Here is a 15,977-nt window from a genome sequence, read left to right as displayed (position 1 = left end):
TGTTGTCTATATTTGAATATTCTCTTTCTTCCAATTAGCAAGTTACCATTCCTGTGTCCCGAACAAAATCCATGCACATGCAAACATGGGGGTTACATTTGCACATGTAGGTTCAAATCTAGCAAAGATGAAAACCATGCGGTGTGATGCATTCAAATTTGCTACAACTCGAGAAAAAGCTAACAACTTTAACACGAAACAGACGGGACATGTCAGATGAAATAATCTTTGATTGATTTAGATTTAACCCCATTTTGCATTTCCTCCCACTGCCAGCATGCGAGGTTGGCACTGTATAGTTTAACGGAAAAATGTCCTACGTAACGCAAGATGTAAAAATTGAATCACTCATAGTTCAGAAAAAGTGCATCATCAGTGGAAGAGATCGCTCCTCGTTTTGGATAAATAGAACCATCACCAGAGTATATATCGTGTCGTACATCATCCCCAGCTGAGTGCACGTGAGACAACCTCGAAATCAACAGCGGACATGCTAGAGTGCCAATGGCAATCTTCTGTACCCGCGTTTTTGCCTCCATCACCGGCCAGATCTGACTTCTGACAGTGAGCTGATGACGCCAATGCGCGAAATCTATCGCTGGCTAGCTGCTGATGAGTTTTTCTGTATTGCTTCTCTGCATGGCCGTAGCCAGGATTTCCGTCGAGGTGGGGAGAGGTCGATCATTATACACAACATCTGTACCCTTTGTGCATGAAATGTTAAAGTATGAAGGACATACATGCTCATCTTTCATTCGCAGTTAGCAAAGTGGAGTCCAAACACCAGTAAGCACGATAGTGCGGCATTATAACAGCATTAAATGCGCATATAGCGTAGTCATTTGATGCCTGACAACTTTATATACGTATATAATGCTAATGTAATGTAAAAAAAGCGAAAAAGCGTGTCGTTATAATGCAAAGATGCCGTTATAAATGCTTCTCTGCACAACTAATGCCGAAATTAGGCCATAAGGCTCTCTGTCCAGCAGCAAGAACAAATGGGAGTTTTTGTTTTTTGTCTTCATACGGAAACGATTTCCGTATGAAAACAATAAATACATATGCGTGCGTGAGCCGGAAAGAGACCTTAGAGCCTTATGTGGGAAACGTCAGTTGTTTTCATTCGATTTTCTGGGTGAATCTTTTGTGCTTTGGCGTACGCTACCAGAGATCTTTCACGTACGCTGAGTAGCTGGAGCACGAGGCAAATAAATGAATGAATTAAAACATAAATTTCAGATAACAAGCAAAAATTGAATAAAGTGATTCATAGTACCTTCTATGCATCATATTTATTACATTCAACGTTTTTCATATTTATTACTACGATTGTCATACACCCGATTCTGTTTTTGCAAGGGGGATGCGTACCGTGCAAAAAAAGTTTTCAGTTCAAAATTTTTAAAAACCGTGCAAAAAAAGTAACACCATTTCTTGACGTTTCATGCAAAAATAAGTTTTTGGCGGAAAAAAATGTATGCAAACTTTTTTTGCACGGCCGTGTAAAAAAAATCCGTGCAAAAACAGAATCGGGTGTATTTTGAAAATTCCTCATTCGCGCTCGAACCTGCGACACCCGTAATGTTGGATTGGTAAAGTCTAGAGTGTCCATTTCCCGGGAATTTTGCTCGTCCCGGGATTCGGGACAAAAATCTATGCTTGTCCCGGGAAATCCCGGGATCCCGGGATTTATACAATTTTCAATAAAACTAGCATTTCGGTTAAAATGGAAGTACTTATTTAACAAAACTTTTTTTTCAATGAAATTAAGAATATAATATGTCAATAAAAAGCAAATCACATTTCAAATAAGACTTTCTTAGTCTGATAAAGTAACCTAACAAAAATCAAAACTTATTACGGGTTTGCTATGGATTTTTTCAAATTCTCCATAACATTTATGAATGGAAGTATGATAAAAACTTAATTTATAACGCAATTTGCTTCAAACATTTGAACAGTCATAAAAACTTTAGAACAAAAGAACATTGAACAAATTGTAGTTAATTGCTGAAAATTATTGACTGAAGTTTATAGCCGTGAATCGCAAGTCATAATGAAAAGTGAACGCATGTCAGTTCCACTGCAGATTTTCGCATCGTGTAACACAAAAATGAATCGTTATTTGGTCATCTTTGTGATTTGCTTGGAAAGGCAACGGAGTGAAAAGCAAATTATGAAAGTTTCATTAAGATCCAAACATGTTCCAATTTCCTGGAATTTTTTGAATATTTATGTGGAAAACAAGATTGAAAACTTCTCAGTCATTTTTTTCAATTCCTATTTTTTTAGATGGTACTGACTGCGATTTGCGGCAGTTTACTTTCAAATTTGTTTTCTCAACATAGGCTTTTAAAATCGGGTAATGTTGAAAAGAAAAGTATAAAAACTTTGCAACTAGACAAATAAAAATATACGTTTCTTTCTTGGTAAATTGATCTTTTCATGAAAATAATTACTCGTTTATTCTCTTTTTCATTATGCTTTTCTACTTCATTAAATATGGTTGATAGTGAGAAAAAATGTCATTGTTTTTCATTGAAATTTAGTGGTTTTCATCAAAATCTACGTACTTTTCAGGAATCCCGGGATTCCCGGGATGTCAGAAATTAAAACCCCGGGAAACGGGAAATCCCGAAATTTTTCAAATCCCGGGATAGACACTCTAGTAAAGTCCTACTCCTTCAGTTACAGAAGATGAATATTGCTGTGGAGAAAAGATACCCAATAGAATCACAGAGAACAGACATGGAGGCTCAAACAAAATTTCATCAAAACCATGTGTAAAGCTTTGAATCAACCATCAGCGCCGCCAACGCAGACAGCCCGACATACTAACTAGTTTCGACAACACGATGTCGCTAGTGAACGTCAAAATGTATCAGCACACAAAGCAACGCTAGCGACAAGTGGCAATTTTTGATATCGAAACCAGCGCCAAAGTGTAAAAAGCGGTAAATTTGTAGTCTTCTTAATCTGACGACAGCGCCGCGTAACAGGAGCATAACGACATACTTTGAAATGACCAGTACAATGCTTTACACACGCTGACAAGTAAAGATGAACGTCTGTTCTCTGTGTCTATGGTACTGATTTAGTGCTTATTGTTGGTGCTTATGGTTACTTGAGTATAACGGGTTGGAATATGTTCGAAAATTTGATTAGTAGAAATTCTAATGACAAGCAATGTTACACTGGCCAGTTATTGACACGGGTTATTACAAGTTCATACAGTTCCTTCAAGGATTCCTAAGATAAATGACACCAATATTTATTCAAAAACGACTCCTAATTTTCTATAGGCATCTCTAAGACAGTTTTTCTAAGTATTGATCTAAGGAAACCGTCAGTTATCTAAGAGTTGGAACAAACATGTTTGGTTCTTACAACGACTCTAGTGGTCCAATTTAGAAGCGAAACCGTATAGGTGTGCTCTATAACAATAATAATCACATGATTTTTATCGCAGCTTAGCTCCAACGTTCTTCTGGGAAATTCAACATGGAAGAAGAGAGAAAGGAAATAATTGTGCAAAAAATAATAATAGGAAAACCCATCTTGATCAGGAATACAAAATTGCAAAAGTGTTAGGTTTCCCAAGAAATACTGTGTGGCTGGTACTGAATAAGTAAGAAGAATCTTTTCGACGGATTGCAAGCCACAAAGGAAGCGTCGGGCATTTACTGTATACTCTTACCTTCAGCTGTGGATTAAAGTCAGGACCATTGATTCAAATTCAAACATTTCAGATCGCGATTCGGCCATAAACTTCGGTACTGCACGCAATACCGTTCAATGGATTTGTCTTCGGATATTGAAGCCTCCAATCATACCATGTCTGCAGACAACCAATTATGGAATAAAATTAGAGCAATGTGGCCAGATTCCGTACAATGAAGTGAGTGTTGACAAAATTCTAGGATTTTTCATGATGGATTAAGAAATCTACTTTAACCCTCTACTTACCTAATTGACTCCAATTTAAGAGCGAATGGCAGTATCGCTAAGACTTTGACAAACTGCCAACTAAATGGGATGAACTTGTCAAAAAGATGGATGAAAATATTGTGCGCCGCTTAATGTATCGTATTCCGGGAAAAGTCCGAAAATTTATTGTAAATGGGGATGCATTTTTTATTATTTTTTCCCGAAGCTTACATGCAGTGCAACATTTGAGTTTAAACATTTTTGGGCTCAGATAGCCGTAGTGGTAAACGCGCAGCTCTTCAGCAAGATCAAGCTGAGGGTCGTGGGTTTGAATTCTACCGGTCGAGGATCTTCTCAATGAGGAAATTTTTGTCGATTTCCTAGGGTATGAAGAATCATCGTACCTGCCACAAGAAATACACATGCAAAAATGGTTAATCGGCAATGTTAGCTCTCATTTGATAACTGTGGAAGTGCTCATAAGAACACTCAGCTGAGATGCAGGCTCTGTCTTAGTTGGGACGTGAAACCCAAAAAGAAGAAGAAAATTATTTTACTGAGAGTGCCACTTATGCAACATTTGATTTCCCAGTAGCTGTTTTTAGCATTCATTTGAGAATTATTTAAAAGATCACTTCAACATTTTATCCAGAAATCGTGTACATGAATTTTTCAAGAATTCTTTGAAAATCAATCCAGGAATTTGGACTTACAATTATTTTTGAAAGTTCTGCAAAGATCCGAAAATCCAGACTTTTGTACAAATTTAATCTTAATTTTCCGGCAACGCAGTCTTTATTAAAGAAAAACGAGGTGCCGCAACGTACGAAAAATTACGTTCTGATCCCACGTCCAGAAATCAGAATGGTAATAATAGCCTGGTCAAACGACTTAAAGATCTTAAGCTCATCGATTACAAGACTGCCAAGGCACTAACAACGAAAAACGCTATATGTCCCAGAATATATGGCCAGCCGAAAGCGCATAAGCAAGACTTGCCGCTTCGACCCGTGATCCCCAATGTGACGGCTCCAACATATAAACTAGCCAAATACATCGCCAGCATTCTCCAAAGTTCGATCAACAGTCCCTACAACCAGGGCTGTTTATTTTCAGTTCATTGAAAGCATTTTCAGTCCCAACTGACTGACTCAAGCTTCCCTTTCGATTGAAATTCTACTGTTTCGTTTCAATCCAACAAACATTTCCTTTCATCGCAGCAAGCGTAGTCTTTCATTTCTTTCGTGCTGCTTGTGCGTCGCGCGTAGAGTTACTGTGCACGTGCACGTGCCTTAGGTGCAGGAGGCTCATTGCTTGCTAGCGCACGGGTGCGCTGTACATTGTGAGACCTTTTTTGGTGCGCCTCATTTTTCTTGAGATGTGTCTCAATGCGGTCTCATGCGCTCTTTCACATGTGCTTTTAAACAGCAGCAATAATTGAAGTGATTACAAAAGTTTTCAACGAGGATCGAAATTGTAACTCTTAGATCGCGAGTGTTCGACCATATCATGTAGCCCATCTAGACACCTGCATAATGAGGCAAAAATAGTTGTAGACGCTCTTCGTTACTAAGCAGTTGTTTCACTACTTTGATACAGTCTTCAAATTTGCCTTTGCTTTGCGTTGATTTGATTCATAAAACAACGAGAAAGAGAATGCACGATCCTTATTTTTCAATCCAACAAGGCTTTGATTTGATCTTATCATTTCGGTGAAAATACTGCATCATTTTTCTGAATCATTTGCGACTCATTCAACAAGGTAGACTAAGCTGCAGAGGGATAACAAGCATTGCTGGTAGGCCTAGCAACGCACACTGTTTTCTTTTCATCGCGAATTCACGAAGTGCGCGTCAATGGTTAACAAGTGATAATATTTATCAAAATGGTACACGATGTTGTGTGTACTGAGTTATTCAGTATTCAAGTCATCTATGGTTGTTGCTCTACGCACTACTATACCTGTTATTGAGTATCTGTTGAATTTGCTCATCTATTCTATTTAAACGTTAATGTAATCATCTTTTATTACAGCCACAATCAGTTTCCTTAGTCTTTTCCTACGAAAATGGCATGATATTTCATCAAATATGCATGCTTATGGCATTGGCGTCATGATCGAACAGGAACACCACCACTTTGGCGCTGTGAGAGGCATGGATCATTTCACGGAGCCCAACTATTATTGCACCGTTCAGAACAGGGCTATATTATACGGACCCTGATCTTCAACACTCGGTTATGCATTACTTCACAATATTTTGTCCTATGTTTTGTTGCAATAAAAATGTTCTTGGAATGTCTGAAAAAGATCTACCAAATGAAAATATCTTGGAAAAAATGTTTTTACACATAATACGCGCCTCTATTCTCACACTCAACTGAAAAAAAAACGTATCAAAAGTTCCCCTTTCTAAGTCCATTTAACCCGACAAACAAATTCCATTATGCCCGGATGGTCAAGTTTGACCATTAACGTTTTTAACATATGAATTTTACATTTTGAACCAAACTTTTTTTTCGTAGATACAGCATATATTTAAACGATTTCTGGAAATTATTCGTTTTCACCCAGGTATACTTTTAATCGAAAATCGATTTGCATTCCCGTTTACGCCAGCAAAATCATATGGGACATGGATTCGAACAAATAAGATTCAATACGCCGTAAACAAGAATAAGGGTGATACTCTATGGGAGATATTCTATGCCCAGGGACGTCAAGGAAATCGACAGGATGTTTGAACCCAGTCACCTTCAGCTTAAAACCGTTATTCTACACAGCGATTTTTCCTATGCTAGTTATGGTCTGTCTAGAGTGCAGTTTGCTTTGAAATGATTTGAATCAATGATGCATTATTTCTGATCAAGTGAACACAGGAGCAATTGAATTGAAAAGGCGCGAATCAAACGCGAAGCATTGATATTTTCAAAGCATGCTTTTCAAAAAATCTGTGCAGCAATGATGATTCTTGAAGACTGCTTTGATACCGATGGCGAGCCATAGCGCCGAGCAGCGCATGAGACGAGTCTCCTCGGGAGCACATCGCCTTGCGCGCGCTTTCAAAATTTTCGTGAGCCTCCGGCTAGCGCAGCACACTAGGATTCCGATGAGCTGAGAGACGGTTTGGTTGGAGGCTCGTCAGTACATTTATGTGCTCCTGAGAAATATGTAACTCTAGTCGCGCGTCATTTATTAGAGCCTCACCGCAGCGAGCTGGTCGTTCAATCGGTAATCTCTAGCTTTAGGAGCTGATTAATTCAAATGAACGACGTGGTGGCCCGCATACTTTCTCTATCTTAATTTATTACCTAACAAGTTATATATATTACTATTGCAAAAAATATGTAATAGTAGTTTACGGAACAAGTTGCAGAATGATGATTTTTACAGCATGAGTTGTAAATTTATCCTACGAGGCTTGCCGAGTAGGATAATTACGACGAGTGCTGTAAAAATCGAGTTCTGCAACGAGTTACGTACAACATTTTTTGCAATTTCGTAGAAGACCACACGATGGTATCATAAATTATATAGGAATGCATACACTAACATTTTACAATTTCTGGGAAATTGTTGTGTTATGATTCATAACGCAACTCAAAACAGTTGCGTAATGAGAAAGCGTTGCGTAATGAATCATTACAGCACTGGTTTCAGTTAGGTAATGACTATTCCCGCACTGCATACTTCAGTGCAGGAAAGTAGGCCGTTTCATGACAGATTGGCGTGATGAAAAACAGCCTATTACGATGGCAAATTGCAAAAAATCCAATTTGAAACATTTCGATAGATTTCAATGAAATCAAATGAAACGAAATTCTTACTCTCTCATTCCACCTTTCTTGTTCGCTGCTTTCAATAAGGTAACGAAACGAATGAGTGGCGAAAGAAGAACGAAGCGACGCAGTTGTTCGTCACCATCGAGACGACGCAGCCAAGCCTTCGTGTTTCACAAAATGCTTTCGAAAATGCACAGCCCTGCCTACAACACGACCAGCTCGTTCATGTTCTGTGACGAAGTGAATGGCATTACACTTCCTGAGGAATATGTAATGATCTCCTTAGATGTCACATCTTTATTCACAAACGTACCACGGCACTTGATCACGAAGAATATTATTGAACGGTGGAGTGAAATCGATACCCGAATAAATCTGGACCAGTTTCTGGAAATCGTAGAGTATTGCATGGAGACCAGCTATTTCTGTTTTGAAGGGCAATACTTCAAACAGACTTTTGGGACGGCCATGGGAAGCCCCCTATCGCCAATCGTTGCGGATATCGTGCTAGATTTGGTAATTAGTACTGCTATGAACTCTCTACCTTTCGAGATTACCATCTTTAAAAAAAACGTGGACGACATATTTATGGCGATACCGCGGAACGCTGAACAACAAGTACTAGAAGCATTCAACAATATCGAACCAAGGCTACAGTTTACCATCGAAACTGAAAAGGACCAAAAGCTAGCATTTCTAGACTTGACAGTCATTCGTAGTCCGGACCAAACTCTAACTACGGAATGATATGCAAAACCCATTGCATCGAGTCGTATGCCGAATTACAGATCCTTCCATCAGCCCAAACACAAGATAAATGCAGCGAATAATTTCATACACAGGGTTTGGTATCTCACTCGCAACAAACCCGTGGAAGAAATTACACGAATCATCCACCGACACCTTCAGTTAAACAACTATCCGAAGCAGTTGATCAATCGTTTACTGAACCTATATGTAAACAAACGTCGAGCAGATATCCAACTTCAGCTTCACAACCCAACAATTGCACCACCCATCGTCCAGTAACCACCTTCATCTCCCACTATCAACGAAATCGTCGCCAACAAATCAGAAGTCGCTCATAGCCAACCATCACGTCAGCCTCCCACCCCGCCAGCCATCCTGCCAGCAATGCCCACACCTCCCGAAACACTCCAACTCCAACCAAATGAAACCTTCGTCAACAACAACATTCACCGTGCAGTATCTTCCACAAACGTCTTCCAATCGAGCACTCTTAACGCAAATTCCTTCAGAGCCATCGTTCCAGTACCACAGCATCCTGAAATAACAAATAATGAAAAGATTTACCGTGCAATACCGTACATACCTGCACTTTCACACCGCATCATTAAAATTTTAGCTAAAGATTATCCCAGCATATCAATTACAACAAAACAAAACCATACAATCAAAGATCTACACAAATAAGTAAAATACACTGTAGCCAAAGAAGACGTTAGTAGTGTTATCTATAAGATACCATGCAGGAATTGCGAAAGTTGTTATATTGGTATGACAACAAACAATTTACGTAAAAGATTAGCAGGACATTGGTCAAATATTAGTAAATTGGAGAGACTGATGAACGACAACAACACAAACACAGAAACAGCTAGAGTAGCACTGAAAGATACTACAACAGCGTTAATACAACACTGCGTTGAACACGATCACAGATTCGATTTAGAACATACACAAATTATCGACCATAGCTACAAACAATCCACACTTCCATTTCTGGAAATGTGCCATATCACCAACACCAATCATACAGTCAACAAACGTACAGATATAGATGGACTCAGCACCACATATGCAGCATTGTTGCACGCAGGCGTTGCAGAATTCGCTCTCATTTGAGAATGAAGCACAATCAAAGCAAGCAAAGAAAAACATCCCATCTGTTGCGGTCCACGATCGTCATTGTATCGCAAGGTGTAACAAGTCTGATAAATGGAAGCAGCGAGCGAGAGCCCCAACGAGAGAGCGATGATAAAATCCATTTTTCTCGCTTGTTTATCGTTGGGGATAGGTGTTTTTCTTTACTGGCACGATAAACAATCCACGAATTTCCAATAACAACAGTGTCCCCCAGGCTTGGAGCATGTTTAGAGGGGTTTTATCATGCACTACTATCCCCCCAATCTGATCAAACTTGTAGCAGTATACGATAAACAGTCTCTCATAATGTGCAGCATGTTATGATAGTTGCAGAGAGCGATACGTGAGCGATTCTCTCAATTTTCTCAAGATTCAATCCCTGGTTGCACGACATTAAGAGTAAAAATGAACGAGACAAAAATATGAGTAAAAATGAACACGATCAAATTAGGAGAGAAAGTAGCATAGATGAGAGGGAATCAATAACGCCGATAGGACACATCACACACTGAATATCTTAAAGAAAAATTGTGCCATTGCCAGTACAAGCTGTGCACAAAAAAGGAAGTGATTTTCGTAGCGTAAGATTTAATAGTTGAATTCCATCCAAACCTTTTTAAACTTAACGACTCTTAACTTTTAGTATGTACCAAAAAACCTACACCAGACAGTTATAGTTCGACAAAACATAGGACAAAGAACGAAAACTATATTGTAAGTTACAACGACAAAACATTTTTTAACACAAATAGTATAACAATTAAATTACAGTACCCCCTGAGGAAGACACAATACCCGTGTCGAAACGTCGGGCAAATAAGCACCTCGTTTTTCTTTAATAAGGACTGCGTTGCCGGAAAATTAAGATTAAAACATACAGTCGATACTCCACAAATTAAATTTAAGAAATGCAAAAAGTAATATATTTCCTTTGGATTCTACAGATTAATTTTATTAGTTCCTTAGAGATTCATAGCCAAATTAAAATTCGAAGGAAACATTGGATGATTCTCTGAACTATTTTCTAATGACTTCTTAGAAAAAATGCTGTTTTAATGTACAGGGGAATTTTGAAATAAAATATTTGAAGGAAGTTACAGAAATAATTCCTAGAGACACAAACGCTGGATATATAGGATAAACTTTGTTATAATTTTTTTGGGCGTTTGAAATGCAAATATCAAATGTGGGAACAGCAAACGCAGTAAGATTCTCAACAAGGAAGGCGAAGTCTAAGTTTGATTTTCTATGCTGGGTTTGCGGTGATATTGATCATGGTTGCTAAATATCCTTTGATAACTTTGTGTTTCTGCATTTGAAGCCCATTCCGACTGCATTTGCACGTCAAACGCAAACAGCAATATATGTAGAAAACAAAAGCATAACACTTCAGCTACTTTTGATTAAATACCTGGAACTCTTCAAAGTTCCGAGAAAGTTATCAGGATATTATAAACGAATATCTTGAGGAGTTATTTAATATATAAGAGGATATCTTTTATGAAACAAAAGAAAAAAAATCTTGATGTGATTATAACAAAATACAATTCCTGGAGCGTAATTGAAATCAACTTCTGGGAAAAGTTCGGGAGGCAGAAAAATATTGCTTACAACTCGATGGAGAGATCTAGTCCCACCCAATAACGATTTCTGGAATAAATTATTGGAATGATAATTGAATAGTCTCAGAAGTAAATTCGAAGGAATTTACATATTTGAAAATTTCACATGATAAAAATAAGACGGTTGCCATTTTATGTTTACAATCATTTGAGTGAATCAGTATACCTAAAGAAAGCTGGAAAAACGCTAAACAAAGCATATACTAAACAAACAAGATTTTTTGTTTCAAAATGAATTTTCTTGTCATATTAATGCATAGTTTTGTAGATTGTACAAATCATAATAGTTGTATCCACAATATCGCACATTTGTCTTTGACAGCTTGGCGTTTTGAGCATATTTAGAAACAACCAAATTATTTTTCAAAATTAGGAAGCAAATTTATTGAATTAATAAAAGCTGCTGGTAAGCCGTGAGTCAACAATAAAATTTGTTGACACTATACAGAATTCTTAAGTTTTTATTATATTATCCTCTGTGTGTACTTAAGAGCAGTGCTGGGAATGGTAGTAGTAGTAGGCTTGAATTTCGCGAAAATCACGTGGCTCTTTCCAGTACAGTAGTTCAAAAACGTGAATCTCATCAAGTAGCCTATGTTGGATGCATGAATTTTCTAAATCGTTAGTGTCATTGAAGGCTTTAAATGCGGGAAATGCAGCGGGAAATAGATCATTTTTCTACAGTAATTTTGGGTTGCCCTTAGCAACGGGTGTTTTGCAATTTTCAAAGCTTTTCACCTACAGCAGTGATGAGCGTGAGTTTCACTGGCTTGGCTGACTGTGATTGGCTTTACTTGGCTACTGTAGAGTGAATTTCAGATTTTTTCCCAACCCTGCTTAAGAGGATAATGTTTTGCTTTGTTCCTATTGCGGACCGAATTCAGTTTCAGACCCAATGTCACCTTGTCGATGGGGTGTGAAATGATCAATTTTCATGCTATTATAAATCAATGAAAAATAAACAAATTTCAAATATATTTTAAATGTTTGCAAATCAAAAGAAAGAATTTTTCAAGGCAAGTCGTTTTTGGTCCATTCTCATCACCGACGACGTTATCCAAAAACTTCATCATAACGCAATTTTACACGAACTTGTATTCTTAAGACCATCTTTTAATAATTCAAACAAAATATTCACCTTTGTAGCAAACTAGTTGATATTGAGTTTTTTTTTCATCCGACATGGACCCCTCCCCCTGACTACGCCCATGCTTCTGCATTGCTACACTTTCGCCTTAAGCTGTTGGCACCAAACATATGAGCGAAAGTCTAGATGGACCAGAAACCCCCTTCCGTTGGTTTCGCACACGGACGGAGACGGCCCCTAGGGGAGGAAAACTGGGGCCAGTCGAAGCAGACAGTTGTAAATAAAACCAAAGTTGTAACTTCCACTCGTCTCCATCGTCGGTATATTTATACTTTTGCAGATCACACACGGGTCGGTGTACAGCCCGAGTGGACTCGGTGGATCAGTTGGAGAATGAACTTCGTACCCTTTCCTGGTGCGAAAAATTCTGATGCTGTGTAACACCCACATCCGAGCGTTATAGGATATTAATTTCGGAACATGATTTGTGTTAATTACCGTGGGAAAAGGAACATTGCTTTCTTGACTGATGAATGGCGTGGCGAATGGGATTTGTTGTAACAAATTCTCACTGCATTGGATGAACGCTGGAGATCAACCTTGAAGAAGTATCTATGTATCTTGGGCGAGTGTTTCTTTCAGGAAATCTTGTTTAACAAGGTGCATTGAAAATCATACTTTGGGTTGAGTTTTATTTATTTTCCTCTTATTAGTTTGATGAAAACTTAAGGACATTTTAATAACGTAATGCGAAAATTATCTAATTGGGGCTTTCATGAGCCGAGTGGATAGTGTCCGCGGCTACAAAAAAAAAGCCAAGCTGAAGGTGACTGTGTTCGATTCCCGTTTGGTCCAGGATCTTTTCATAATGGAAATTTCCTTGACTTCCCTGGGCATAGAGTATCATCGTACCAGCCACACGATATATGAATGCGAAAATGGCAACTTTGGCAGAGAAAGCTCTTAGTTAAAAACTGTTGAAGCGCTCATTAAACACTAATCTGAGAAGCAGGCTCTGTTCCAGCGAGGACGTAATGTCAAGAAAAAGAATGTTATCAACCCAATGTTTTCAATTAATCAATTCAGTTTTATCAAACAAAAATGATAGTGTTTCCTATCATAGATCACAAAGATGTGAGAAGTGAATTGATTGTTTGGATTGGTACTTATAGAGTGAAAACAAACTGAAGGAAAATTAAACACATTAATCAATGTAATTACTGTTGTACAATTTGTCAAAAAAAAATTTCTACGTTCACATTATTCACGCTGGGATGATGACATCATATGACTAATGATAGACTTTGATACATATAAAATGTGCTTGTCAACATTTACCACACCCACGTCTTTCACCCCTAAGCCTAACATCGATCTTTCAATTTTCTTCTCCCACTTCCAGATGAGAAATATACCGAAACACATCGCAATGAAGCTATCCGAGAGTAAATCCGACACATCAATCATCGCCAACCTGTACAAATCGATCAACCACAATTATCGAAGACTGTCCAACACAAGCAGCCTTCTGCATCGGATTCCGGACATGGAAATACCGTCCATGAACATTGCCGACGAGTACGACATCGAGAAGACGATAGCAGAAGGCTGTTTTGCGAAAATATTTCTTGCTCACCACCGACCTACCGGGACCACAGTTGTGCTCAAAGCAATACACACCGAGCTAACCACGCTGAAGGAATTCGTTAAGGAGTTCCACTACAACTACCAGCTCAGTCACCATCCGAACATCCTCAGCTGCTATCAGGTTAAATTTCAAACTAATGAATATTATGTGTATGCTCAGGAACATGCACCGTTCGGTGATTTGGCGGCAAATGTGGGTGCCAATGGGCTTCAGGAGTCGAGTTGCAAGAAAATAGCCGAGCAGTTGAGTTCGGCTCTAGGATTCATGCACTTGAAGGGATTGGTTCATAGGGACCTGAAATTAGAAAACATTCTAGTATTTGCGCCTGATTTCTCGCGAATAAAGCTGTGTGATTTTGGAACGACTACACGTGAGGGTATTCTAGTCAATAAGAACAATAAAACGTGGATATCATTCCTACCCCCGGAAGTGTTAGAGGTTGTGAAAAACGAAAGGTTCATCTGCAAATCGTCCTCGGATTCGTGGCAGTTTGGAATCGTACTGTACGTTTGCTTAATAGGATCTACGCCATGGAAGTCGGCAGATTGGGTGCGAGATGGCAAGTATGCGGCCTTCATGAAATACCAGAAACGGGAAACGACCAAAATTCCGGAAAATTTTAGACGATTCACACCACGTCTTCTTCGAGCATTCCGGCGAATCTTCGACCACAATGAAGAAGATCGAGCAAAGGTCAGCGATATCATGAAATACATGAAAAACAAGTGGATGGACAATAAGATAACCACATCCAAATCTACTTCCAACATTGCAAGCAATACTCAACAACAGGCTTCCTCCGATCAGGACTCTATCAAATACATCAACCATAGGGAAAGTCGGAACTCCTTCGATGGTAGGCTCCGAGCGCGAAGAATGACAAGTTTTGGAGGTTTAACGCCAGAACCAGCTCCAGTTTCCGGCGTAGATCAGGACTCTATCCGAAACAAAGTGTGGGAGTGGCTAGAATCGAACGATCTAAACCGCCACGACAGCATGGACGATGTGGTGGACTTTTCTTTCTGGAACAAGAGCGAGTCGAAATCGTACCAGTACTCGAAACGGGAATCGATTATCGGTGCATGTTCCACGACGACAACCACTGCTATGACGCTGACAACTACAGCAAGGGACACCAGCAGTGCAAGCAGCGGACATCGCTATAAATAGATTCGTTGTGTAGGAAGACGTGAATTCATGATCCAGATAGATCGAACTATCCCAGACGAATGTAGTGATGATGATACAGAGCCCTGGGCAGAACCAACCTTTCCTCATTAGATAAAACCGATCAAATATTTACTCCTCCAGTCGTCCGGTAGAATATAGGTAGTACATGTGATTATATTAATTATATGTGTGATAAAGTGAGAAAACTTGAACATCAGCAATGTCATGCAGAAGATCGTAGTTGGTACAATACAGAGAACATATAGTTTGTTAGACTTTTAGCAAGGTGATAGAGTGTGTAGGGCGGTATATATATATTTATGACAATGATGTAGAGGTAAAATGAACAAAACCAATTGTAATGCTAGTCAGAACGAAAAGTTCAACATGTAATAATTGTTTCCATTAAGTGTTATGTTGGTATAAATGTGACAAGCGCAGAAAAAAAATGGTATGTGACTTGAAATGTTATTCGTAAATGACTTTAAATTATACAGAACGGTAGTATTTTGATCGCTATAGAATTGTTTAAAATAAAATGAACAATATTGGAAATTGATAAATGGAAAGTTTGTATTACTTGAAGTTGATGACAAATCCCTTAAATTAGATTATCATACAGTCTCATACGCAATGTTCACGAAGAATTATGAAATACCATTATTCATAGTGATTAGATAATTGAACATAATTTTAACTATTCTGTACTTTTTTTCAATTACTGTTTCAAACGTACTAAATTTCAAATTTTTAGTTGTTATTTTCTTAAAATTTACCTACATTAAAAATAAACTAATCCGTTAACAAACCATTCCTTTTAACATTATAACCATTAACCATTTATAACGTA

General features: G+C 38.4%; 1 protein-coding gene across 1 annotated transcript in view; it reads left to right on the top strand.

Moving 5' to 3' along the window:
* The window catches only part of LOC5576296 (serine/threonine-protein kinase SBK1), a 95,842-nt gene extending 80,152 nt beyond the window's left edge, over window positions 1-15,690 (top strand). Inside the window, exon 2 of the mRNA XM_021845264.1 lies at window positions 13,712-15,690. Within this exon, the coding sequence (XP_021700956.1) occupies window positions 13,712-15,127 (1,416 nt within the window). The 3' untranslated portion in view covers window positions 15,128-15,690. The remainder of the gene's footprint in view (window positions 1-13,711) is intronic.
* Window positions 15,691-15,977: the final 287 nt, after the last annotated feature.

This window comes from Aedes aegypti, chromosome 2 (assembly GCF_002204515.2).
Source record: "Aedes aegypti strain LVP_AGWG chromosome 2, AaegL5.0 Primary Assembly, whole genome shotgun sequence".
NCBI classification, from domain to species: domain Eukaryota; kingdom Metazoa; phylum Arthropoda; class Insecta; order Diptera; family Culicidae; genus Aedes; species Aedes aegypti.
Note: the sequence above shows the minus strand (reverse complement) of the source record. Positions and strands in the feature narration are given on the sequence as shown.